General features: G+C 41.4%; 2 protein-coding genes across 3 annotated transcripts; one reads left to right on the plus strand and one right to left on the minus strand.

Moving 5' to 3' along the window:
• Nucleotides 1–37: 37 nt before the first annotated feature.
• On the minus strand, nt 38–25,356 carry rnf17 (ring finger protein 17). Of its 2 annotated transcripts, none has more exons than XM_074657853.1 (38): nt 25,200–25,356; nt 23,139–23,251; nt 22,883–22,980; nt 22,665–22,749; nt 21,690–21,779; nt 21,441–21,544; nt 20,695–20,866; nt 20,434–20,510; nt 20,058–20,132; nt 19,062–19,351; nt 18,881–18,970; nt 18,049–18,207; nt 17,451–17,622; nt 16,958–17,099; nt 15,385–15,572; nt 15,148–15,277; nt 14,768–14,930; nt 13,287–13,402; nt 12,846–12,963; nt 12,426–12,564; nt 12,005–12,241; nt 11,617–11,764; nt 11,197–11,309; nt 8,958–9,048; nt 8,616–8,737; nt 8,104–8,290; nt 7,024–7,135; nt 6,747–6,910; nt 5,763–5,882; nt 5,577–5,657; nt 5,359–5,481; nt 5,212–5,268; nt 3,837–3,947; nt 3,548–3,671; nt 2,453–2,588; nt 2,052–2,238; nt 803–934; nt 38–204 (listed from the first exon to the last, which is right to left on the minus strand). In XM_074657853.1, exons 1-37 carry the CDS (start codon nt 25,264–25,266, stop codon nt 839–841), a joined length of 4,797 nt encoding a protein of 1,598 aa, XP_074513954.1. In that variant the 5' UTR covers nt 25,267–25,356; the 3' UTR covers nt 38–204; nt 803–838. The 2 variants fall into 2 exon arrangements, with proteins under 2 accessions (XP_074513954.1, XP_074513953.1); XM_074657852.1 differs by having other exon boundaries at nt 38–271.
• On the plus strand, nt 9,655–10,687 carry LOC141781906 (uncharacterized). Its single transcript, XM_074657876.1, has one exon. It carries the CDS (start codon nt 9,742–9,744, stop codon nt 10,651–10,653), a length of 912 nt encoding a protein of 303 aa, XP_074513977.1. The 5' UTR covers nt 9,655–9,741; the 3' UTR covers nt 10,654–10,687.

The following is a 25,356-nucleotide window of genomic DNA, read 5'->3' on the forward strand; positions in this document are numbered from 1 at the left end:
ATAATATTATTGACTTAAAGAAAACACGTCAGAAAGGTTTGACAGCATTGGAAGGTTTTAATCTGCACCTTCATCACACAGACACGGCCGTCTCACACGAGTCAAATAACTAGAAAACAAAGTGCCACGTCAACACGGCTCACTGAAACACAACAAACTTCAAATAAAACGCTGCCGTACAGGATCACTGTGAACATGTAAAAACTAAAATCAGCAGTCAAACAGCACAAAGGAGGGAAATCAAGAGAAAACAGGACGTCCGCCAGTAAACCTGGAGGAAGACGAGACGGGGAGTTTATTAACAGCAGCTCGTTGTTTTAGGTCCTAAAGACTCAGCTGGTGTCACTTGTTTACAACATTTAGGCTAGGTTGCACCAACAAGGATCAAAATCATGGTTTAACTTTAAATGATCCTGCACCAGACTTTAAAACTAGCTTCAAATTAAAATTAAAATTTAAACATCAGTTTAGTTTTTATTCTAGACGTGGGCTGGCTCATTGACATTATGTATAAAGGTTTATTTATCAGACGTGGTAAACTCGCTGCTCATGTGCAATGCATCCTGGTACATGTAGGCAGAGCCGACACGGCATGCCTACATGTACATTTACCATCAGCACTGACTGGACGTCCACATAAAAGGTGGCGAACTTTCCCTTAAACTGATCAATTGTTTAGTGTATAAAAAGTCTGGAAACGAAATCTACGTAATGTGATGTTTACAAATCAGACTCCGTAAAAATAACATCCAAGTTCAGAGAAACCTTTAAAAAGCGTTTTGAAATGAAGCTGAGAACTTACATGAACTGAACCCTGAAGGGTCGTCTCTGCTCGGCTTCACTCGATCTCAGCCAGTCCGCTGCTCACCAGAGGAAGATGGACCAACTCTTCATCCTCATTGTACAGCAGCACTGTGAGCTCTGGTTCCCGGGCCTGAACAGACAACAAGAAGAAAAAAAAAACCAATACGACCATTAATTAATCTCTATCCAGCCATGTCATTGTCCCAAAATCAATATTAAGATATCAGGAACAAAAGAGAGGCCATGTGTCGGCCGCAGCCTGAAGTAGCGAGTTGAAAAGCAAATGGGATGTTTGATGATCGCTTGTGTGATATATAAGTTCAGAGAAGCAGTGTAACTTGCAGCTTGTGTGTTCCAGTCGCCACCCTGTGGTGTTTAGAGGATGAAGCACTGAAAGACACTCAGGCCCTGTCCACACGCAAACAGAGTTTTGGGTCACAAAAACGGCTATTTTTGAAAACGCCTTCTAAGGTACAGATTTTTAAAAGCTCTGGTTACTTTATAAAAGATAAAATACAGCCAATCGGTCATTGTTGTGAAATAAACCCCGACAGGGCGATGCCACATTATCCCACTTATTACTCGGCTACTTCAGAAATCAGTAATTTGACACAAAAACGGTCCGCCAGAGTCCGACATCAGAACTGCGGCCATAGCAACGGTCTGTTATACATAGCAACAGTCTGCTATAAAGAAATAATAGAAAGTAGGACGCAGTTATTGACCAATCACAATCGAGTATTCAACAAAGCGGTGTAATAAGTATCGGCGTGGACATGTAAAACGGAGCGTTTTGGAAATGATGGCGTCCTCTCCTCATTTCATGCCCATTGTTGCTTTGTGAAAGCAAGCCCCAGAAAGCAAGCCCCAGAAACAATAACTCAGATGGTGGACTACTGGCTTTTTTACATTTTGCTAGCACTGCCCGGACTAATTCCTACTTTACATTTGAGAAACGTTCCAGTCACAGGAGGCCGAAGCAGGAACACATTAAACACGTGGAGGCTGAATGGTGACTGAATGTGCTTTTGGGCAATTGAAGGCGAGGTTTGGAGCACGCAGAATGGCGATGGACAGAAACCTGAGTGACCTCCCTTTCCTCATTTATCATGTAAAGAGACGGAAGAAGTCCACCCAAGAGCTGTGTCTGTAGTTTCTACATCATATTTTCATATTGAACATCCATTAGACTAAACTAAAGATCTTCATTGTTCATGTAAAAGGATGCCACAAAATGCGTTTCTTACCACAACAGAGGCGGTGATGTTGCCGTGCAGCATGTCGATCATGTCCATCGCCGCCCTCACGCTCCACCCGGGGCTGTACGGCAGCACGTCTTCCTGCCTGCTCACACTCGGAGCCTTGAAGCCGGAGACTTTGACCTTGAGCGCCCGCGACGGAAACCGCAGCAGCTCGGCCGACATCTGACGCAGCCTGACAGGAAGTGATAGAACGACAACAACATCAGTGTATCCATAGCAACCGTAGATCAACAAACACGTTGAAAGCCTCTAATGACTTCTCTAATAACCACGTTTACATGACGTCATTTAAAAGTCTGTCCTGACCTGAGGACTGTTGTCGTCCTGTTGTTGGTTAAATAATGAAATTTATTATAGATATCTGAATAAGTGTGTGAAGTTCATACTTGCTGGTGGGCAGCGTGTCGTCAGAGCCGAAGTCCACGTGTTGGACCAGGATCATGACGGGCTCCACGCTGGTGAACTTGATCAGCTTGGCCCGGTAGAACTTCCCATCACTGTACTCTGCCAGACACGGACCGCCTGGAAACCACCAGCAACAAGTCAGCATGAAGACTTCTCTTTATCCAAAGATCATTTCTCCTTTCATTTTGAGGTTTATTTGTATTCTTAGCTATCGATTAGTTCTGTACTTCGTGTCATTTGTTTTATATTCTAAGCTTCTATTGAGGTTTTTTTTTATGAAGCTTTGAACGTTTGTCATCATATTTCACTCAAAACATTTTTTAAATCCTCAAACAAAATCCTTAATTTGAATAAAGGGATTCAGTGTATTAGATGAGTTAGTCTTTTTGTATTAAATCAACTTTCTTTGATGAATATAACTCGTCGGTGCCGTGAAAATGTTGTTTTTTGAAAGGCTAAACGCCAACAAATATGGATGAAGCAGAATATTTTGTCAGATAAAAACAAGTTGTGATTTTTGCTTCATTGTTGACGTCTCTTTTTTCCTTTATTCGTGCCTGGTTATTCAAACATTAATGTTTATTTTATTGTTGTGTTTTATGTGTTTGCTGTAAAGCACTTTGTTTTGATAAGAGTATACAAATAAACTTTATTATTATTATTATTATTATTATTATGAACAGATATTTCCACATCATGTACTGAAACTCAACTAATTCTCTCTCTGGTTACATTTATGCTTCCTAACATTTGACTGTATTTTCTGATAATCATTCTACCCATCTATCTATCTATCTATATCTAATTTCTGATAAAATACTAATTTTATTCACATTACTAAAAGGTGCAAAGCCACTGGAACACTTGATGAAAAGATTAAAAACGGTTCAGATCACAGTAGGATATTCAAAGATCCATCTGGCATCAGAATATTTAAGATAAGATGTACATACATTTCCAAAACTGACTGTTTGTCACTTGTTCATTTTTGTAAATAAATGCCCAGCTAACGCTGATATGATGGGAACTTCTTAACATCCGTGGAAACACAGGCAGTGAACACGGTGAAATGTTACCCCGAGGGAAGTTGGTGAGTCTCTGCAGACCGCTGAGGTTGGCATTGATCCGGGTCAGAGCCTCGTCCAGCGTCTCTCCATCCACCTCCACGTCAGCTGTTCCCTCCAAAGGCCACAGGAACAGCTGCAGGACAGATGGACAGATAAAGCATTTAGTATCAGTTTAAACATCTGTTTAGCTTCATTTATCACCAGTTAATAGCTGACAGCTGACATCTGTAATCATTTAAACGTTATCCTGTCATCAGTGCGTTCATGGGTAAATAGAGAATCTGTGGTTAGTGGTTACCTCGTTGGGGGTCCACAGGTGCTTGACCCTGACTTGAAACTGCTCCCCCTCCTGTGGCAGGTTTGGGTAGATAAAGGGCCCCAGCATCGGCTCCTTTGGGCCCCTCAGATCCTGGAGACACAGCATCAGTCTTAAGCCCCTTTCACACACAGCTACCGCTAGTGATCTTCACTATTCACACATATACTACATTCAGGAACATTTACATCTTGCACCTTTCCACACATGCCGTTGCAACGCCGGAACAGACGGGGCAAGGGACAGTCCAGCAGATGGCGGTAAAGCTAAGTCCACGCTACACAACTTTCAAAGTCATCAGATCACTGCACTGTTCACACTGCACAACTTGCTGTCTTGTAATCGGGAGTCTTTAAGTCGTTGTGGATTTCACACTACATGACTGACCGGCGACAGGAGGTCACACACTACTACACTATCATTCACCAGGAGGAATCCCCGATGACGTCTCCAAACTACGTTTTGTCACGAAATACACGGTAAATGACGTGATACCATACCCGAGACACGTTGCTGATGTTGTCGTTGGCACGTGTGTTTAAAAATAGCTTGTTTCCACTCTCTTTTTTACTATTTATTCCTCTAGGTGCAACAACAACTTTGCTCCGTGTTGTAAATGCAGCACATACACATCAACTCGTGTCTCACGCTCTCATTGGCTGTAGCTCGTGGCCGGAGTCCCAGACAGGTCCAGATATTTAGCATGTTAGATATCTGGTATGTGTCTGCGAGGCATCGGCAGGCCTTTGTCAGGGAGCGGAAAATCAATGCTAAAGTCGTGTAGTGTGAACTAGACATAATGCAACACTCTTAACAGAAGAAGATGAGGCAAGGCCGGATGTACGCTTGGCCGCTGCTGTATGTCACTGCTATGCGTCGCTGCTGTGCGTCGCTGCTGTGCGTCGCTGCTGTGCGTCGCTGCTGTGCGTCGCTGCTGTGCGTCGCTGCTGTGCGTCGCTGCTGTGCGTCGCTGCTGTGCGTCGCTGCTGTGTGCGTCGCTGCTGTGCGTCGCTGCTGTGTGCGTCGCTGCTGTGCGTCGCTGCTGTGCGTCGCTGCTGTGCGTCGCTGCTGTGCGTCGCTGCTATGCGTCTGCATAGTATCATGTTCAAGTTCTCACGTTTATAACAAAACAGATTTCATGAATCTCAGTTCAAAATGAAGTGAGTTACAGTCGTACTAATACGATAATTATCGTACATCTGGCAACGCTGAACACCGACAGTGTCACTATTCTACAGCCATTACATTGTGCAATCAACGATTACTTCATAATGAGAAGTTAAAGCAAAATACTGGTTGTAAATCTGGTTCAAAGGATTCAAGTGACTGTTCTTAAACTTCCTTCTAACTCTAGTACCTTGGTGTCGATGTCCCAGTCGTCCAGGAGGAGGGCTGGAGACATCACCGAGTGTCCCTGCAGAGAAACACACATATTCCTGAGTGAACTGTGGCAGCACTGCTTCATCTTGGGAAACAGTAAACCAACACAAACACACAGACGGACCTTCTGTGTGGAGACGGTCCGGTCCACAGTGGCGTGTTCGTGGTGACACAGGATCCTGCTGAGGCTCAGGCCGTCCAAGAAGAGCTCGACGGTGAGGGGTCCCCTCCGGTCCGCCGGCAGCTCCTAACACACACACACAAATATACACAATATACACATTAGGGGATGCCAGCTCCTTCAGGTGTGATACTACAACAAGGTACTGAGTGTAGCTCTACCATGACTTGCATGTCCACACAGCGGTTCAGCAACACCTCCCTCAGCAAAGCCACCGCGTCCCGCTGCCACCTCCCACCAACCTGAAGACACAGAGAGGAGATCACTCCACTAATCATGGATTTAAACATAGAAATACAACACGGTTTACCTGGATATACCTACACACAACACACATTAACTCTTACAGGGTTGATGCTGTGCAGCTGGCAGGGCATACAGAGCTGAGGAACATCGTCACACAGCAGCATCGGGTACACATGGACCACTGGGATGTTCTCCACCAGGCCGTAGTCCACATACTGGACCTGGTAACACACACACACACAAACATTTACCAGAAAAGACATTAGAGTTGTGAGGAAAGGCTTACTGTATATGCAGTTTAGCATATAATGTGGTCGGTATCGGGATGTCACCATACCAGAAATGTAGTAGACAATACCAATACCAGTGAAATTCCACGATTTTCAATACCCAATTGGATACCACGGTAAAAAAGAAAAGTAAAACAATAAATACCATGTACTTCAACATCCACTCCTTTATTACCGTTAGCATACTGGTTTTAGTCAGGAAGTTAAACAGGTCATAACTCCCTCTCTATTATCTATTTTATATTGAAAACATCTCCTTCAAACATCTGGATTTATTCAAGTTTCTCACCAAAAACTACATTTTACAAAATTACATTTGAACGCATCGTGATAACGTTAGAATTAACCGTCGCCCAATATGATATTTTACTGAATAGAGCCTGAATGCATCATAATGTAAATCAATGGCAGCTCCTTAACGAGCTAGTGAGCGTTAGCTGTTATCAGCCGGTAGGCAGCACAGTCCTGAACGGAGCTAACGGCTAACGTTAACTAGCTCTCGTGCACATTTCAACACGGAGTTCAAAGTATTTTGGCATCAACTCGGTATCTAAGTATCTAAGTTCTCGTGACATCCTTATAATATACGAGTATTTAGTGATAAAAGTGTAGACAGCCACCTTACCAACTTTGCCTTCTTAAAAGGCTTTCATCTCTCAAGGTAACATAAAATATATAAGTATACATTTGTCTGTTGTTTAATCATTATTGGATGTTGAATCTAGTTTAAATGGTTCATGAAAGGTCTCTTCTAGGACGACTAGGAAAGGATTGTTTAGTGAGCGTCTTCCTGACCTTAACGTGTCCTCCCAGCACCTCCAGCAGCTGTCCTCGATACCACAACATGTCAGGTCCGATGACGGCGCAGCCCAGGACCGACTTCCAGGTGTAGGGCTTCTGTCTGGGCAACGTGCTCATGCTCTGCTGGATCCTCTCCCTGAGCTGCTCCAGCTGACACTCTGACACACACAGCAAACAAACACTCATGTAGCTCCTAGTTTCATCTGTCGTTCTATTTTCTGACCAGAATCATTTCAGCATCGTCTCAGTGACGATGTGCTCGTATGTGCACCTGCGTTCTGTGTTCTGGTGTAGATGAGGCCGTCCTCTCCGATGGCAGAAACACTTATCTGGATGTGACCGAGGCACGGCAGCTCTGGGGGCTCGTACAACTGAGTCTTCACCTGCACATACACACACAACACAACCACAAGTATATTTATTCACGTACACTTTTCTATTTATATATATATATATGTATTTTTGTTTTTGTTATATACTTTAGAGTCTGAAAAATGTTCTCTTCATGATGTCCCTCAAATCTTTTACAAGGCAAGGCAGGTTTATACGTATGAGACAATTCAAAGAGCTTTAAATAAGACATAAAAGGCATTAGGACAAGATCATATATAAAAGAAACCCAAGGAAATATGAAAAACACACAAATTATAAATTATAGTAAAGTTACAGTGCAAGATCTAAATAAATAGTCCCAAATGTAGTCTAACCTTCTAAGACCTGCAGTATCGTTATTACTGTCTTTCAGAGGTTGTAGCGGGCTCGGTTTTAAAGCTAGCGAAAAAACTGGTATCATATGAAACTAGACAATTTAAGACATCCATCGGTACCAACCGTGGCGTGCTAGCTTAACGGGGAGGAGGCTAAATAACGCTCCAAAGTTACGCTAAAATTTGGCGAGGAAAAACTGGCCGTTTTAAAAGGGGTCCCTTGACCTCTGACCTCCAGATATCTGAATGAAAATGGGTTCTATGAATGTCATTGATATTTAATTTGGACAAAAAAAGGTTAAGAAGCGTATGCAGATTTGTAAATATTAAGGCTGTTAATCGATTAAAATAGTTAATCGTGATTAATCGCACATTATTTATCTGTTCTAAATGTACCTTAAAGGGAGATTTATCAAGTATTTAATCCTCTTATCAACATGGGAGTGGACAAATATGCTGTTTTATGTAAATGTATGTATATATTTATTATTGGAAATCAATTACCAACACAAAACAATGACAGATATAGTCCAGAAACCCTCACAGGTACTGCATTTAGCATAACATGTATTTTTGTATTTACACAGAATCCAGGTGGATAGAAACGGTTTCCTGCTCAGAGAGTGTTTGTGTTGTGATATCACCTTCTCAGCAGACATGATGGTGCGGGGGGCTGGTTTTGGAGTGGCGACAAGGGAAGATGGGGCGGGGAGAGGGATGACGGAAGGAGTTGGGGGAGTTTCTTTTTTCTCAGCATCAGAGCCATCAGTCTGGGTTTCGCTCGCTGGAGACTGGGCATCACTTTCTTTAGATGTTTGAACGACAGCATCTCTGCAAGAGGATAGAAACACGCTTAAGAAAAAAACAGGCGTCCACACCAACAATAGATGGACATTAAAAACAGAATATCAGCCACTGACTATCGGCACAAAGTACTGGCTATCAAACAGATAATGACAAGCTTCTAAAATATTGTACAAATCTGAGCATTGCGGCCGTTAGCAAAACAGTCAAAATGAAGATTATAATGATCATCAAAAGTAGATAAAACATGTCTACCAGGAAGAGATATACAGTATGGAGAAGAAAGATAAAAGAAAGGTTGCTTATGTTATTTAAGACCGATAAAGTCTAATAATCACACACACACACACACCTTGGTTTTCTCTCCCTGAGGGCGAGGCCCTCGCTGACCAGAAAGTCTGCGATGCTGACGAACTGTCCCATCTTATTGGAGCAGAACAGCGTGACGGGACATGGACGCTCATCTGTCACCTCCTGGACAACAAGAAGAGGAGAGGGACACACGCTGAAACTAGGTCAGTGCAGCAACAAAGAAAAGAGGTGCATAGTGGAGAGCAAAGAGTATTCAAGAGCACTGCTGTAGACATTGACTCGAAGAAATGATTCGTCTTTACAAACTACGATATGTAGAGAAAGGAAACTTGAGCAAAAGGAAAGGGAGAAAGAAATGCGGGCATGACGATGAGAGGAAGACCTTGATGGTCACGACAGCCGAGGCTCCGGTCAGGTAGTAGGAGATCAAGTCGCAGGCTGTAGCCGTCCAGGTGGATCGGCCTCCTGCTGGCCTGAAAGACAGAAAAGGAGAAGGAGTCAAGGTGAGAATAAAAGTGAACCATGAAAGACTGACTCTCTAGTATCCAGATATTCAGATTTCACAACGAGGCTTGAGCTCCTTGAGCAGGACTCGGACGCAATAACAAACAGACCGGATCAAGTGAAAGGTAAAGAAAAACGCTGTGTTTCTCTGAAGGGTCCTTCCATAATGCTGTCAGACACTTAGGCTATAATAACATATGGAACATGTGACAAATGTAAATTGATTGTAATGTACGATGTTGTAATATGTGACTTTTTTTTTTAATTGTCCATGTCTGTTAGTACTTCTGTATATGAACATCTGTACATTAAAAAAAGTATATAAAAAAATGTTCAGTGATTTGACGACATCATGGAATGCTCCAAGAGATTTGATGACATCATGGAATGCTCCAAGAGATTTGATGACATCATGGAATGCTCCAAGAGATTTAATGACATGGAATGCTCCAAGAGATTTTGATGACATCATGGAATGCTACAAGTTCTTTGATGACATCATCGAATGCTACAAGTGTTTTGTGATGTCATAAAGCCAAAGTTTGGGAAGTTTACATGTGCCTCTCAAGACATGAACCAACCATTTGAACTGAGAATCGAACTCGAGATCACACCTTTGTGACAGAGAGAGCGAATTTTCAATTGAGGCAAACTGTTCATCGATGACAGACTGCATCTACACAAGAACAATGGACCAGCAACAAGTCTACGAGGACCTCACAGCGATCAGCTATCAACAGCTCTCTGCAGAGCTCCAGGCTGAAAGAGATCAAAGTTATTATCTTCAGCTGCAACTCGCTTCACTTGAGGTCGACCGGAGTTGTGAGGAGGAGCAGGTGAAGCACCTTAAGAATGAAGTGCTCAGACTGATGCTCCTAACTGGGTCCCTCCAGCAACAAGTGGACAATACTGCACTTCTTCAGTGGGAAAATAGCAACCTGCAGGATGAAAACAGCACCTTACAGGATCAGCTGCTCGTCCAAACGGGGTCCCTCCAGCAACAAGTGGAGAATACTACTCTGCTTCACGAGGAAAACGGCACCCTGCAGGGTGAAAACAGCACCCTGCGAGAGGAGAACCGCATCCTGCAGGAGAAGCTGACCCAGAATAACACCGAAGTGTTCAGACAGATCAACCAAAACGAGTTCCTCCAGAAACAAGTGGACGACTTGAATAAGCTCCTGGAGGAGAACGACAGCACCCTGCAGAAGGACATCCGCACCTTACAGGATGAAAATACCACCCTGCAGGATCAGGTGCTCGTCCAAACGGGGTCCCTCCAGAAACAAGCGGAGAAAACTACGCTGCTTCAACAGGAAAATAACACCTTGCAGAAGGAAAACCGCTTCCTTCAAGAGCAAAACCACAACCTGCAGGAAGAGGTTCTCGTCCAAATGCGGTCCTTACAGAAAAAAGTTGAGAAAACTACGCTTCTTCAAGAGGAAAATAACACCCTGCAGGACGAGGTGATGGATCTCACAGTGGCTCACAAAACCAGCCTAGGAAAGCTCCAAGCTCTGAAGGAGCTCAATCAGGGCCTCCGAACTGAACTCGAGGACCCGATTGACCTATAGAGTAATATGCATATATATGTATATAGTGTAATATGCATATATATATATATAAAGAAAATAATGAAATAAATAAATAATCATCATCATCATCATTTGAAGTTCAATAAGTCCTCGGACCTACGTTGTCGGTGCTCGGGTCCTAATTACATCGACACTAGACGTATGAAATAGGGCTGTCAAAGTTAACGTGATAATTAACGCGTTAGTGCAAATTTCTTTGACGCAAGTTTAGTTTTTTCGGTTGTAGCAGGCTCAGTTTTAAAGGTAGAATGAAGATACAAATACTACTAGGAGGTTAAATAACGCTCCAAACTTGCGCTAAATTTTGGCGAGAAAAAAACTGTCATGGCCATGTTCAAAGGGGTCCCTTGACCTCTGACCTCAAGATATGTGAATGTAAATGGGTTCTATGGGTACCCACGAGTCTCCCCTTTACAGACATGCCCACTTTATGATAATCACATGCAGTTTGGGGCAAGTCATAGTCAAGTCAGCACACTGACAGCTATATATATCTATATTTAAATACAGTGTGTGTGTAACCTGATGTCTGTGAGAGTGCACTCCAGTGCCAGAGAGCCTGTCAAGGAGGATGACAGGGGGTGCAGGTTGCTGACGTGGAGCTTCGCTGTGCTGCCGTGGTCACAGCGCATCACCTGGTACACGAGAGAGAGAGAGAGAGAGAGAGAGAGAGAGAGAGAGAGAGAGAGAGAGAGAGAGAGAGAGAGAGAGTCACTGCTATCAATTCAAAGACTCTTTAAGTCATAAAACCGTTTAATGAATGAACTAACGTTCTCTTCAGTACGATGGGTAATATTCCTGTGACTTTTCACATTGCAGCCCAGAAGCATATCATCGTAAAACGAGGACACAAATACCAAAACCCTGACGTACGGACTCAAATGTTCCTGTGAAGTAACGGTAGACAAACTCTACTTTCTTTGGGAGAAACAGTTTTTATACCTCTGCAATGTTGCTGGATGTGACATCAGAGCAGATCTGTCCTCTCTCCCAAACCCCGTTAATGTGAGCAGCACAGTACATGTCTGCCTTCCACACCACATCCTGGGGCTCCATGAGCGCAGACTCCTTCTTCACCATCTCACACACCCTGAAACAGACTTTGAATTGTTTGTTTTTTTCCTACTATCACTGCAAAGAATTTAAAGACATTCAATTCACAACAATATAAAAAAGAGAGAATCAGCAAATCTTCACATTTAAGAAGCCATAACCAGCTAAAGTTTGTCATCTTTGCTTAATAAACTGCTTAAAGTCATTTATCGACAGTCAGAATTTTACTCACATATAGCTCGTTTTAAAATCATGGTTTTGGTTTTTAACTGCTGACCTTTTGAGCTGAGAGTCGTACTGGGAGAACTGGACGTAGAAGCTGCTCGGTGACTTGACGTGGCTGACTCTCACTTTCAGGTCTTTGAGTTGATCGGGGAGGTGAAGCTGAGGCTGAAACTCCAGCGGCTCCTCGGGGACATTTTGGTCCGCGTCATCAACGCCCTCCGTGACCGAGCCGAGCTCAAGCGGAGAATCCCATATGGCAGACTCCTCACCACCATCCGTGGACTTCAGTCTGCAGAAGGGGAGGAGGAGGAGGAGGAGAGAGTGGGTCATAGGACATCCAAGTATCTGCAGATTACACTACCAATCAGATATTCATTTCCCCCCTACACCATTTACATTATTAGCCCTCAGATGTGGTTCATCACATCTGACTGCAACAACACTGGTGAAGTGTAACATTGTTGAAGTCTCACCCCTCTTTGGAGGAATCCCGCTCCTCTTTGAAGGAGGCCAGCTCCTCTTTGACGAGCAGCTCAGCTATGTCGTCTAGCGGTCCGTTCAGGCCGCTTTCAAACAGTTTGACCGGCAGAGGCTCAGACTTAGGGACTTTTACTGGAAGGGGTGCAAGGAAGAGAATAAATATGGTGATAAAAACAAAGTCAGGAGTATCAAAAATACAAGCTTAGCATCTGACAGACAAAGAGGTCAGAATCACACAAATACTTCATGTTACTACTAATTCACACACAGCCACGCCAAACAACGTATATTGATAAGAAGTGAAAGTCAATTGTTCGTTCCTGTGTTCCTCTGGGTCTGTGGGTCCAACATGGCGACACAGCACCAGAGTTTCGTCTCTTTGCTTCTAGACTCTTCGGCCGTGCACACAGTACCTGTAGCCACAATGGTGACCAGTTTCTGGTGAGCCAGGCTGATGAATCGGTTGCTGCAGGCATCGCTCCACGTGTCTCCATCCACAGGAATCACATCTGACAAACGGCAGTGGATTGCCTGGAAGAGCAGAAGAGACACTTCCTGTTGACTTAACCCAGCACTCTTCAAGAATGTAAAGAATATAAACATACGACTAAATAAAATAATGCAATGTAAACAGGATTTTGGAGGACTATTATTAAGCATGTACAGGAAGCTAAACTATGTCCAGGAACTAATCTCTGCCAACTTTAATAAACGAACAGCCTGATTGCAGCTTACAGTATCTAGATGTTATCAAGAATCTTTAGGATTTTTAGTTAGGATGGTCAAATGCCTGTTTTCCACGGCATGGCACAGGAAATAAATATCAGTTGATGAGTGAGACGCTGTGTTCTCACCCTGGAAGGAAGGGCAAAGAACTCGTCCTTGATCTTCCTCAAGTCGCTGACTGACAAGATTTTCTTATTGCCAAAGTCAACGTACCGCACCTCCACTTTTCTGCCCCCCGGATGACCTATAAAAACACACGAAACACATCACGGTTACTTTAGTGTGCTCCACTTCTGGTTAGTTTGTGAAGTAACCCTTCAGCCGACAAATCGGGACGGCAGTGTCAGTCATCCACAGCATTCAAACCTCTTCCCAACTGGACGCGATGCGAACATCAGATTGTTTCCCAGTGAAGATGTTCTAACCTTCAACACGTGTCAATTTATATGATTGAAGTCAGCAATCTTCAGCTGAAATGTACAGTTAGCTCGTTGGTTAATAGCAAACATTCAAGTAGCTAACGTTAGCTTGCAAGTAGCCCCAGTCCCAGACTCTGCTCCTTGCGTCAGCGAACAGGCTGAGCGACGTGTTGCTTGTTTGAAAAATGCTCAAGTTTCGTGCAGCTGCTCCGCCTCCAACCTATCTTCATTGATGAAAGTTGACGGCGACAGTAACTGACATCAATCAATATCACTCTCTCTTTGTAACAGAGAGTGACATCGCTCGTAGTATATCTGGACAATTTTTCTTTTTGTTTTCGTTAACCTTGCACGGCGGCTGGGTTCTCGCGATGTCACGAGATCACGCGAGAATTGCAGGATCAAATGTCACGATATCCATCTAGTCAGACTTCAAGTGAAGCGTTTGTGTCCAGCTCGCCAGAGCACGGACCAATCATCGTCCTGTGAGGAGCTACTACAGCTACGGGCGTGGTTTAGGTGTGTGAGACGGCGAGACCATAGTGAGAGACGACACAGAGAGGCAATGGCAGCTTCTGAAGAGGTTAGCGTAGCTGCAATAGCATCAGTTCTATCAGAACTCAAGAGTATTTCTTCATTGAAAGAAGAGCAAGGGACGGCACTGAAGGCGATGTTTCACTTTCCTTTGATTAACAGATGGTTCATGCTATCACCAGCCAAGTATTTTTTGGAAGTGTCTGCACTTTTCCAAACAGTTTCCAACGAAGGTTTTTCTGAGGGTTCTGTGAAACAAACCACCTGACGGGGTCAGGTTCAATCTCTCGTGCTCCATTTGACGGTATTTGCTCACTTGCTGTATGTTAGGAAGACGTGTCAGTGTTTTTACAGGAACTGGAAATAAAGTTTAACATGTAGTGTAAATGAATATTATATTGTATACTGTAAACTGAAGGGATTCTGAAAAATGCAATGAAATCTTGAAATCTAAGACAGGTGGAAGATGTGAAACCACAACTGGAGCTGCACGTGTTTATACTCGGTTGCACCCAAAGAGACAGACACAGTTGGTGCATCCGTTTCTGGCTAGCTCACAGCTAACGTACAGTTATATAAAGAATTTAAAAAAAGAAATACCCACTGGTAAAACAGACATTTATTCCATCCTGTGACACTCTCTCTCTCTCTCTCACCTATGACCTGAGCTCTGTACCACAACTTGTCCTCATAGCGAGCCACACAGGCCTGTTCTATGACGGGGCAGTAGATGTTGAGGTCATCTTCTCCAGTCACTGTCGTCGCATCGTAACAATCCTGGAGCTTTGCTGAGAGCAACACAAACTCCATGTTATCAACCTGGTGGGAGAGAGGGAGGGGGGGGAATCGACAAAGAATGAAAAAGAAAAAGAGAGACATAAAAAAAATGTAGTGACAATAAAAAGGACGAAGTTAGTAAAAAGCTAACATTTCTAGTCTCTAGTTAATCTAATGCCGACATTACACCAAACAGCTTTTCAAGCGATTTCACATATTTGCAATGATGGAATAATACACTATAGTGCATATTTAGTACCAGCTGGATGTAGAAGTCAGCAGGGTCGTTGATGTGCGACACCACAGCGTTGAGCTCTGTGTTGATCTTGGGATATTTAGGAGGGTAGTACAGCAGAGGCCTCCTGCCCAACTTCACTGGAGAATAATATCTGGAAGAGCACAGCCAGAGTTAGACTTAAGTAGCAGGGCTCCATATTCAGAAATTATATATATTCAATAACGTGATAATCCTTCCTGGTAATTAGCACATGTGTACCTGGCCACTTCAATGAAGACAAGGTACTCTCTGACAGAGATGGGCAGATCACTGGACTGGTCCATGGGAGCTTTCCTCAGGTCCACCAACAGAGAGTCTCTGTCCTGACCCAAAGGCCTCATCTCCACCGCTGCAGAGCCAACCACACTGACGAATTCAACCCGAGCCTCTTTACTCCAGCCCTTCGTCTGAACAAACACACACACACACACACACACAGTAAACACACCTCCTACTACTACTGCTGCTGCTGCTGCGTTTGCAAAACACATAACACCATAACACTACATTTCACAAAACAAATCAAAGACAAAACACTGCAATATTAAATACATCCTTTTAAGAAACAACAGACCTCAAGCAGAAAGAAATATACCAACAAATCTCTTATTTTGTTTTTAGTATCCACGATTTGTATTTATTTTGTTAGAACCAATGCTGGGATAAACCAATGTTTTCTTATTTTGTTGTTAGGTAAGAAAACATTTTAAGAGTAGCCAAGAGCACTTTTACCAAGATAAGAAAAAAACATCTTGTTTTCATAGTATTATCGAGTTAACTTTGACAGCCCTAAACAAAACAATGACAGATCTTTTGTTTCAGACTTTTTTGTCCGACATTTTTCAGTCTTTTGTTTTAGCTTACTTGTTAGTGGAAACTTTGCATCCCAACCTAAAGGATAAGTCCGGCAATATTCTGTTTTTCAGATCTTTTGTTTCAAACTTTTTTTCAGATCTTTTTTTTCAAACTTTTCTGTCCGACATTTTCAGACTTTTTTTGTCCGACATTTTTCAGATCTTTTTTTCAGACTTTCTTTTTGGACATTTTTTTCAGATCTTTTGTTTCAGACTTTTTTGTCCGACATTTTTCAGATCTTTTGTTTCGGACATTTTTCAGACTTTTTTTTCCAGACATTTTTTTCTGACATTTTTCAGATCTTTTTTTTCGGACATTTTTTTCTGACATTTTTCAGATCTTTTTTTTCAGACTTTTTTGTCTGACATTTTTCAGATCTTTATTTTCAGACTTTTTTTTCGGACATTTTTCAGATCTTTTGTTTCAGACTTTTTTGTCCGACATTTTTCAGATCTCTATTTTCGGACATTTTTCTGACTTTTTTGTCCGACATTTTTCAGATCTTTATTTTCAGAAGTCCAACATTTTTCAGACTTTTTTTTCGGACATTTTTCAGATCTTTTTTTTCAGTCTGAAAATTTCATGAAAATACCAAAACCAACAATGTATTATCTAAAGTTCTATATATGTTATTCCTCTGTGTCATAGAGATCCATTGTTGTAAAAAATAGTCCCCAACTAATACTAAATGTATTCATTTTTTGAGTAATGTTTGACAAAAAACTACAGTACCCAGCTAAATTATGATGAATAGGATCATGCAACCTAAAAATCGCAAGTTGCGTTAAAGAAATGAGTGACGTTAAAATGAATTTGTGTTATTATCGTGTTTACTTTGACAGCCCTAATTTTTGCTTTCCTTAATGTGTTTTCTGAAATGTTTGAAACTCGAGAGCTTTTCTTGTGTCCCTCATCAGAGAAGTCTCAGTGGTCTTACCAGGTCGTAGGGGACCAGGTCCTTGAGTGAACATCTGATGGCCTGAGGAACAAAGTAACGCAGCTCCGCTTTCAGCTCCTCACCCACCTTCCTCAGGAGGCCGTTCACAGCCTTCAGTGAAGACTCAGTGGTCTCGTCCTCACTGGAGAAGGTGAGAGACAAGAGTGGAGCTCAGAAGAAATAGGCATCAGTCAAAACACATTGGTGGAATGATCTCTTTAAACTGAAGCAATGCTGAGATGTTAAGATGTTTTGCTGATATATTTCAATAACATGATATAATGACTTGCATCTTTCAGTTATTCAGTACAGAAAGGGATACGGTTCTGGATTATATGGGAAAAAAATATGCAAATTATGCAGATATATATTTCAAATTCAGATCTAGACCTGTCCAGGGTCTTTAAAATGGCTTCCGTCCCTGCCCGAGCTGCAAGCCTCCATTTTCAACCTGTGGAAACGCAGTAAACCTTCTGTCTATTCATGTGTGTACCTCTGCATGGTGAGGGTTCTGCCGAGGCCACAGTCGAGGAAGAAGACTCGGATGTTGGCCAGCTGGGTCACTGGGCAGGATTTCACCGCCTCCACGCATCCGTTCTGCAAGATTTCAACCACAGTGGCCCGACTCCAGAGTCCCTCCCTCCACTTCACAAAGATCATGGAGCCTGGAGAGGAGCACAGAGTAGAAATGACAGCTGAATCATCATTGCTATATGGAAACAACAGGGCTGGATGATATGGCCAAAAATTTTATCACAATTAGTTTTTTTTAATAATAATAGCGCTCAATTTACAGTTTTAAGAGTGTTCTCCCGAGGACAGAACCCTTAAGAAACCAGAAGGTTAATTATGGTTTATAATATAAACTGTCTGTCAATCGATTCAAATATTTAATCGCGATTAATTGCATGATTGTCCATAGTTAATCATGATTAATCACACATTTTTTATTTGATCAAAATGAACCTTAAAGGGAGATAAGAAAAGTATTTAATACACTTATCAACATGGGAGTGGGCAAATATGCTGCTTTATGCAAATATGTATGTATATATTTATTATTGTCTTCATGAGGACACACACACACACACCGGTCTCCACTGTGTCTCTGGAAGTGAAGCGACAACTGTCTCTGCAGCACATGTGGTTGATCTTCTTAGATAGGATCTCGAATTCCCTCTTCTCGGCCACGTAGCGGACGTAGAAGTGACTTGGATTCACAACATGGCTTACCACCACCCACTGGGTGACTAGGAGAGAGGAGCAAGGAGAATCAGAGAGGGAGGGAGGCGGTAGTAGTAGGGGTGAGAGGAAACAAGGGAGTAGGCAGAGATAAGAGAGAAAAAGGACAAAAGGTTTCCACACTCTTTTTTTACTATTTATTCCTCTAGATGCAACAACAACTTTGCTCCGTGTTGTAAATGCAGCACATACAGTAAGCTCCTGTTGTTACAGGCGACCCCTCCTCACCGAGGTTTACCCTCAACCCGTGTCTCGCGCTCTCATTGGTTGTAGCTCGTGGCCCGAGTCCCCGACAGGTCCAGATATTTAGCATGCTAGTTATCTGAAATGTGTCCGTGAGCCTCTTGGCTCTCGTCTTTGAGCAGTTCACACAAGACGCTCGAGCGCCGATGTATGAGCGGCGAGCCAACGGCGATTTGCCTCAGATCTGGGGCAGAAAATCAGGGCTAAAGTTGTGTAGTGTGAACTAGACATTAGGGGTTTTACCACCACTGAGATTAATCTGTCGAAAGTCACAAAATGTCACGTGAGAAGATTTGAAGCTGAACATCTTGAGACTGTAAAAATTAGACAAAGAAAGGGGCTGTCTTAAAATGTGGGTTGTCTTATATCCAGGCCAATGTTGTATCATGTTATAAATATACAACACAACTATAGGATTAAACAGTTGACTCTTCCTACCATTCCTCCTACTGACAAACGACTGATTTTTCCTTCTCCTGTGGATTCTCCATTTGTCATTAGCCAGCTCAGGACCGGTGGGAGGGAGAGCTGAGGAAAGACACAAAGCGTTTAACCTCCATCATAAAAGACTTAATGTTCCGATTGGATCCGACATTATTTAAATCAAAGTCAAACACACCGTTCTTCTCTTGTCCCTCGATTAAAAGCTCCTCGACAAGCACGTCTGGAGATCCAGGGTCTGAGGCGGAGCTTTGGCGAGAACGGTTGGACCGGTTGGAACGAAGCGTCGGGCTTGGAGAGGAGCCTCGGGATGACGGACTGTTAGCTGCCGGGCTCTCCTGGTCCGGTTTCTGCAGGATGGGGAGCAGCGGTGAGACACAGTTTCTGTTCCTGCCCTTTGCACTCTGCCAGGGGGACTTCCTGTTGGAGCTGCTCGGCTGGTGGCCTTTGGGTGGAGACTCGGACAAGCTAAAAGAGAACAGCAAGAGGACAAAACACAGACGCCACATGAGTCAAGAGCCAGATGAAAGAAGAAGAATGTCATTTTAAAACATTCACACATAATATTTATGTAATTAGGTAATCGGTTAATTAACTTTAATAATTTAACCGATCAAAAATATATTAACCACACCACCAGGTGAATCTTACTTTTTAATGAGATAAGAGTTACAGGTGTGTTTGGTGACACAATCTGTTAAACCAACGCACCTCCCTGCCCTCCGAGTCATAATTTGTACTCAATGTTCGCATTACATCGAGTTTATTCGATATATCGCCCACCCCTAACTAGGGGTGTAAGAAAATATTGCGATATTTCATTTTGTGATACTGCATTGATTCTCAAAAACACTACCGCTTTTTAATTAATAGTTTACATGCAAAGATGAACTCAGTCAATACTTTATTTAATTTGCAAAGAGATGCAACCTCTCAGTGTGTGTGTCCTGTCAAAGTAGTGCTATGATGTTACAGGGACTGTGATAAATGCAAATGCAGATCCCACTGTTCTGATTGCATAACAAAATTAATTCTGAGATTTGATGCATATGATGGTGTGTTCTTTATACCATGTCAGTTTTCCTAAAATTAGATTTTTAAAAAATCACAATATATCTCCTTACTTATACAATACACAGCCCCACTCCTAATTGGAAGATATTTAAGGACTCACATCTTTGGGTCGCCGACTTCCATCTTCAGAGACAAAGTCAGACTCTGGTTCAGACTTTCTAACAGGAAAACACAGCTACAACACAAATAGAGTAGAAGTCAAAGCCTGTCACGTTGGACAGCCTCCCATGCTTCATGCATTAAGAGGAAATTGAAGGGCAGGGGAAATGATCAGTGGCAAGTACATGAATATTTCAAATGTCTGTGTGTTAATGTTGCCAGTTGTTAGCTACTGTAGCTCATACAGCAGGAAAACTGTTTTTCAGTTGTATACAGTATATTGTACTTTTTATTGCTGTTTATTTGTGTCGTGCACATACAGTTGCAATGTTGAAATAACACATAAAGTCTATCATAAAACACTGCAAATGACGAACCTCAAACCGGAGCCCATAGTGATGCATTTCATATCGAGGGACTGGTTATCCACAGGAGCCTGCAACGTCTCCAGAACCTGTCACCCACAAACAAGCGGCATAATAAAAAGCAGCCACGGTATTTTTAATCATTTTGTTTGACTCTATTTCTTTAAAAGGAGAAAATTGTTGGAAAAAAAGAACGTAAAAGCTGCAGCCAGTGTTAATCAGCATTTACTTGGAAGTATCTGTTGGGATGTAAATAAGCATAACATTTCATACCTTATCCAGGGTGCAGTACTGCTCCAGGAAGGGGACACGGCGGACTTCTCTGGCTATTTGCATGGCAATCTCCAGGGCCTTCATCCTCTTCTGGACACAGCACACCTCTGATTGGCTGGTGGAGAATTGGGCATCCAGTTGTTGTGTCAGCTTACTCAACTGCACATCCTTCCTGTTGACAAAGAAATGACAGGCATCAAGAGAAATGTCGCTTTACAGACTTTCTTCAGAAAACCTGAGAACTAACCTGATACTATTCTGTTTGATTTTCAAGAGTTATAACCTATGCTCTCTTCAAAGCCACCAGACTCCTTTGACAAAAACAGTCATTTTACTTTGCAGAACGTGGGAGTTGCTGGTCTACCGCTGCCTCGATCGGTTAGTTAGTTTGTGTTATTGTGTGACTTTGGTGTTTTAAAGGGTTGTCAATGGAGCCTGGTGGCTTTGAAGAGAGCATAGATAACAGCTTCAGTTCCCCGTCAGAAAGGGCTGTCTGACGGTGAGATATTCTAAATATAGCGTACACTTAAACTGATTTTTGTAGGCGTCTAAAATGTGTTGTGCACATTGCTGTGCTCCCATGCTGGTCTGTTTCTCCACACTCCATCTACTGTAGGTAATACACTAGACTATAGAGAAGTACCTCATACAACTACACTGAGAAACACCTGAACTATCCCTTTAAACAATCTGAAGAGAGAAGAAAAGACCGGTATGTATCACAGGTTTCATCTCAATATCCGTACCACTTTTGAACAGCATGTAAAGCTTTGTCTGCAGCTTGCTTGATCTCAACCTCCAGCCGAGCTCTCTCTCTCTTCACCTGTTCTGCCAGACCGGTCGTCAGAGTCTGCACAGATGAAGCATAGACATTGGACACTCCAGAAAAACACTCACAGAACAAAGTTCTTTATTCATCTACTTTTTCCTTTCTGAAAATAATGTCGAGTTCTACAAAGTGCATGCAGTTTTTGTTGGTGTAGTGCAGCTTTCACCTCATGGATGTTGTCCAGAAGGGTAAGATTTTCTGCAGCCCGGGCCAACGCCTCATCCACCACCTTCTTGATCTTGCCCATATCAGCTGGCTGAATAAAACAGAAGTTTATCCATTTTAATCTGAATCATTTATGTTCACCATAAAACTTTAGCCTTTATCCTCCTGTCCAATTCACAGATTTAAGAGCGGACAATAAATTTATGTCACCATGCAGCAATGCAAATGCTCAAAGTAGAATTTGAGCTAGGGTTGCAAATTGTAAGCTCTTTCCTAAATCAATTGGTAACATTAATAATTAATTGTAATTAAAAAAAACATACAAATTTTGCATATACCAAATGCATTTTTATTCCTCAATCAAAGCTTTATTTCTACAGCAACATACTGCATATTCTTAGACAGCACTGCATAGCCTATGAAACATATAAAGATAGAGGCCTAGACATATTAAACATATTGAATATAATTGAATATCAGATTACTTGCGGAGCGATTAAAGATATTCATATGTGTCATTTTATTAAGTGTTAATATGTTTTCAGGCAAGATAGTGACCATTTAACATGTGGTCAGTTAGTCCAAATACAGATCTGGTCTGTTTAACAAAAAAAGTAACACTTTATAGATGAGTAATCCAGAACAATAAATGGTTGAAAATAGCACTGTAATATTGTTAAATTAAAGCAGTCCTCAATTATTTGTCTCAAAGGTAGCTAAACCACGTCATATGATATGATATTGGTTTTAATACAAGTGTTCTCACATGTGGCTTTGACTTACAACTTAACATTTAGCCCACTTAGTAGCAAATACCGAGATATCCAGTATATCGTGAATCGCCATTCAGCCTACCGAGATATGATTTTTGGTACATATCGCCCAGCCCTAAGACAGGCAGTTTAAACATTAACATTAGGGCTGACATGACAACTAGAATTCCCCATCTGCCACTCCTGTGTTCACCCAAACATACCTGCTCTACGTCCTCGGTACTGGCGTGGCTGCTGTCTGTTGATGGTGACAAGTTGTACCTTTTGCGATTCTTTGATCTTCCACACCTTCAGGAGATTACAAATACTTATATTATGCAATCTGATTACACAAAGAGGAGGCCAAAGTTGTTGAGATGATTTGTTAAACTACAGATCTGTCAGTAGTGCGGTTCATCGAACATTCAAAATGACATTTTACCTTTTCATCTTGTTCATTTTAGAAGTGTAGATGAGGCCAATGATTCTGCTATCTTCCTGCAGGCCAAACACCCCGGCTTCAGGAAGAGTGGACTCAACCTGCAGAGAGTGAGCTTTGTTTTTTTCATTGTCATCCTACCACTTAAACATTTGCAGCCTTGAACTTGCAAATTTAGAGCTGCACAACTGCGTCGCCATCGTAATATTGAACAATGATATTGCACATCGCATATTTTCCTCATATTGTGCAGCCCTACCTCACACTCTGGACATCTAATGGCACCGTCACATTGAATGGACATCAGGCAAGATGTGCAGTAGATGTGGCTACATAAAAGCATTCGAGGGAGGTTGCCGTCTACTTCATCCTCTGAAAAGGAAAAAGAAATACACAATAAAGACAAGCAGGAATAATGCAACATCAGGGTAATGAAATAATACAATCTAAACATGAATTCTTGCACTGATAAGGGGGTTGACCTTGTCATCTGCTCTGCAGCAACTATTAGATGATAAGAATCTAAAAGAATGTTAAATGAACTGCACTGCCATAAAAGCTGGCATATATACTACTATCAATGCATCACATGTTTAGTAGTTGTATAATTCATTTGTGAGTATGACATGTTATCGATTATTATTAGTACTGCATTGTTGTGTAAAAAATGATGGTCCATAATCCCATACGAAAACAATAGACACATTTGTCAAAATCTGAGATGTGTTGATTCAAACTTGACTCTATACAATTTAATTCAGCTGTTCTGCTAACGCAATGTATAGTCATGTGAGATATTCAATAGAAGAAAAGGCACAAACTCAAGATGTTGATGGTAACTAGGGAGGACGGAACCTGCCAAAATCTAAAATAAATGAATAAATAAATAAATGACTCAATAAATAAATAAATAAATAAGTTATTAAATGCAGCAAAAATATTAAAAATAAATATAGCCATTAATTAATTGATCAAATGTGACATAAATTGATTTTTTTTTTTATTTGCTTCTTTATTGATTTATCATTGTATTAATTCCCTTATTTTTTAGTCTTCTGTTTAATTTTCCCTTATTTATTTTTATTATTTTCAAATGTATATATTTTTATTTATTTTTTAAATGTGTGATAAAAAAATCTGAAAAATGTCCGGAAAAAAAGTCTGAAAAAAAAAAAAAAAAAAAGTCTGAAAAATGTCCGATTAAAAAAAAAAAAAAGAAAGTCTGAAAAATTTCCGGTAAAAAAAGTCTGAAAAATGTCCGATTAAAAAAAGTCTTAAAAAAAAAAAAAACGTTTGAAAAATGTCTGGTAAAAAAGTCCAAAAAATGAAAAAAAAAAAAAAGTCTGAAAAATGTCGGGTAAAAAAAGTCCGAAAAATGTCCGATTTAAAAAAGTCTGGAAAAAAAAAAAAAAGTCCAAAAAATGAAAAAAAAAATCTGAAAAATGTAAAATAAAAAAAAAAGTCTGAAAAATAGTTTTGTTTTTTTCGGAACCTGCCAAAATCTAAAATAAATTAATAAATAAATAAATGACTCAATAAATAAGTCATTAAATGCAGCAAAAATATTAAAAATAAATATAGCCATTAATTAATTGATAAAATGTGACATAAATTGATATTTCTGTTTTAATTTGCTTCTTCATTCATTTATCATTGTATTAATTCCCTTATTTATTTAGTCTTCTGTTTAATTTTTCCAAATGTATATATTTTTATTTATTTTTTAAATTATCCGGTAAAAAAAGTCTGAAAAATGTCCGAAAAAAAAGTCCGAAAAAAATCCGGTTAAAAAAAAGTTTGAAAAATGTCCTGTAAAAAAGTCCAAAAAAAGAAAAAAAAAAAAGTCTGGAAAATAGTTTTTTTTTGTGTTTTTTTTCTTATGTACGGTACACCAATTCCCAGGCGTGTCTGTTCCCTTGTAGTTGTGAACTGTTCTGTACTATGCCATGTTGTAATGTGAAGTTCTCGATGCAGCGTGGAGCTGAAGTTCTGTTAGCTAACGTTAGCTTAGCACATCGCAGAGGAAATCAACAACCTCCAGCGAGGTTGAAACAAATCAATAGCTTATATGATTATTAATTGTATTTAACTCGTTTTATTTCAGCTACTGACTTCAGGACTTTGAATGAGCTGCTCACCCTGACCCTTGACCCCTGACCCCTAATCCCTGACCCTCACCTGCCTGGACTGTAACGGCTGCTAGCTGCTACCACCTAGCATGCTATCAGAAGTTCATGGACGTATTTCGGTAAGTTCAGTGATCATAAAACTCGATATAACGGAGCGTTAAAGTGTATTTAAATGGATGTAAATGTCCTACCAGGCAGAGTGAATGCTTCTCCACAGAACCTGCAGATCCCAGCGCTGGGCTTGTCTCCTCGGTCCATCTTTAATGTCTTTAATGTCTTTCTTTGGGGAGTTTCTGCCTCTCAACCGGCAAGGTGCGGCAGGTGTCTAGAAGGGATCCCGCAAACTGC

The sequence above is a fragment of the Sebastes fasciatus genome, chromosome 14, assembly GCF_043250625.1.
Source record: "Sebastes fasciatus isolate fSebFas1 chromosome 14, fSebFas1.pri, whole genome shotgun sequence".
Taxonomy (NCBI): domain Eukaryota; kingdom Metazoa; phylum Chordata; class Actinopteri; order Perciformes; family Sebastidae; genus Sebastes; species Sebastes fasciatus.

Coding starts and splice junctions, on each gene's coding strand:
- rnf17 (XM_074657853.1), bottom strand. CDS start 25,266: ATGGACCGAGGAGACAAGCCCAGCGCTGGGATCTGCAGGTTCTGTGGA. Junction 15,573..16,957: donor ACCTGGTCCCCTACGACCTG/GTAAGACCACTG, acceptor GTGTTTGTTCAG/ACGAAGGGCTGGAGTAAAGA. Junction 8,291..8,615: donor CTCAGGGAGAGAAAACCAAG/GTGTGTGTGTGT, acceptor ATCCTCTTGCAG/AGATGCTGTCGTTCAAACAT.
- LOC141781906 (XM_074657876.1), top strand. CDS start 9,742: ATGACAGACTGCATCTACACAAGAACAATGGACCAGCAACAAGTCTAC.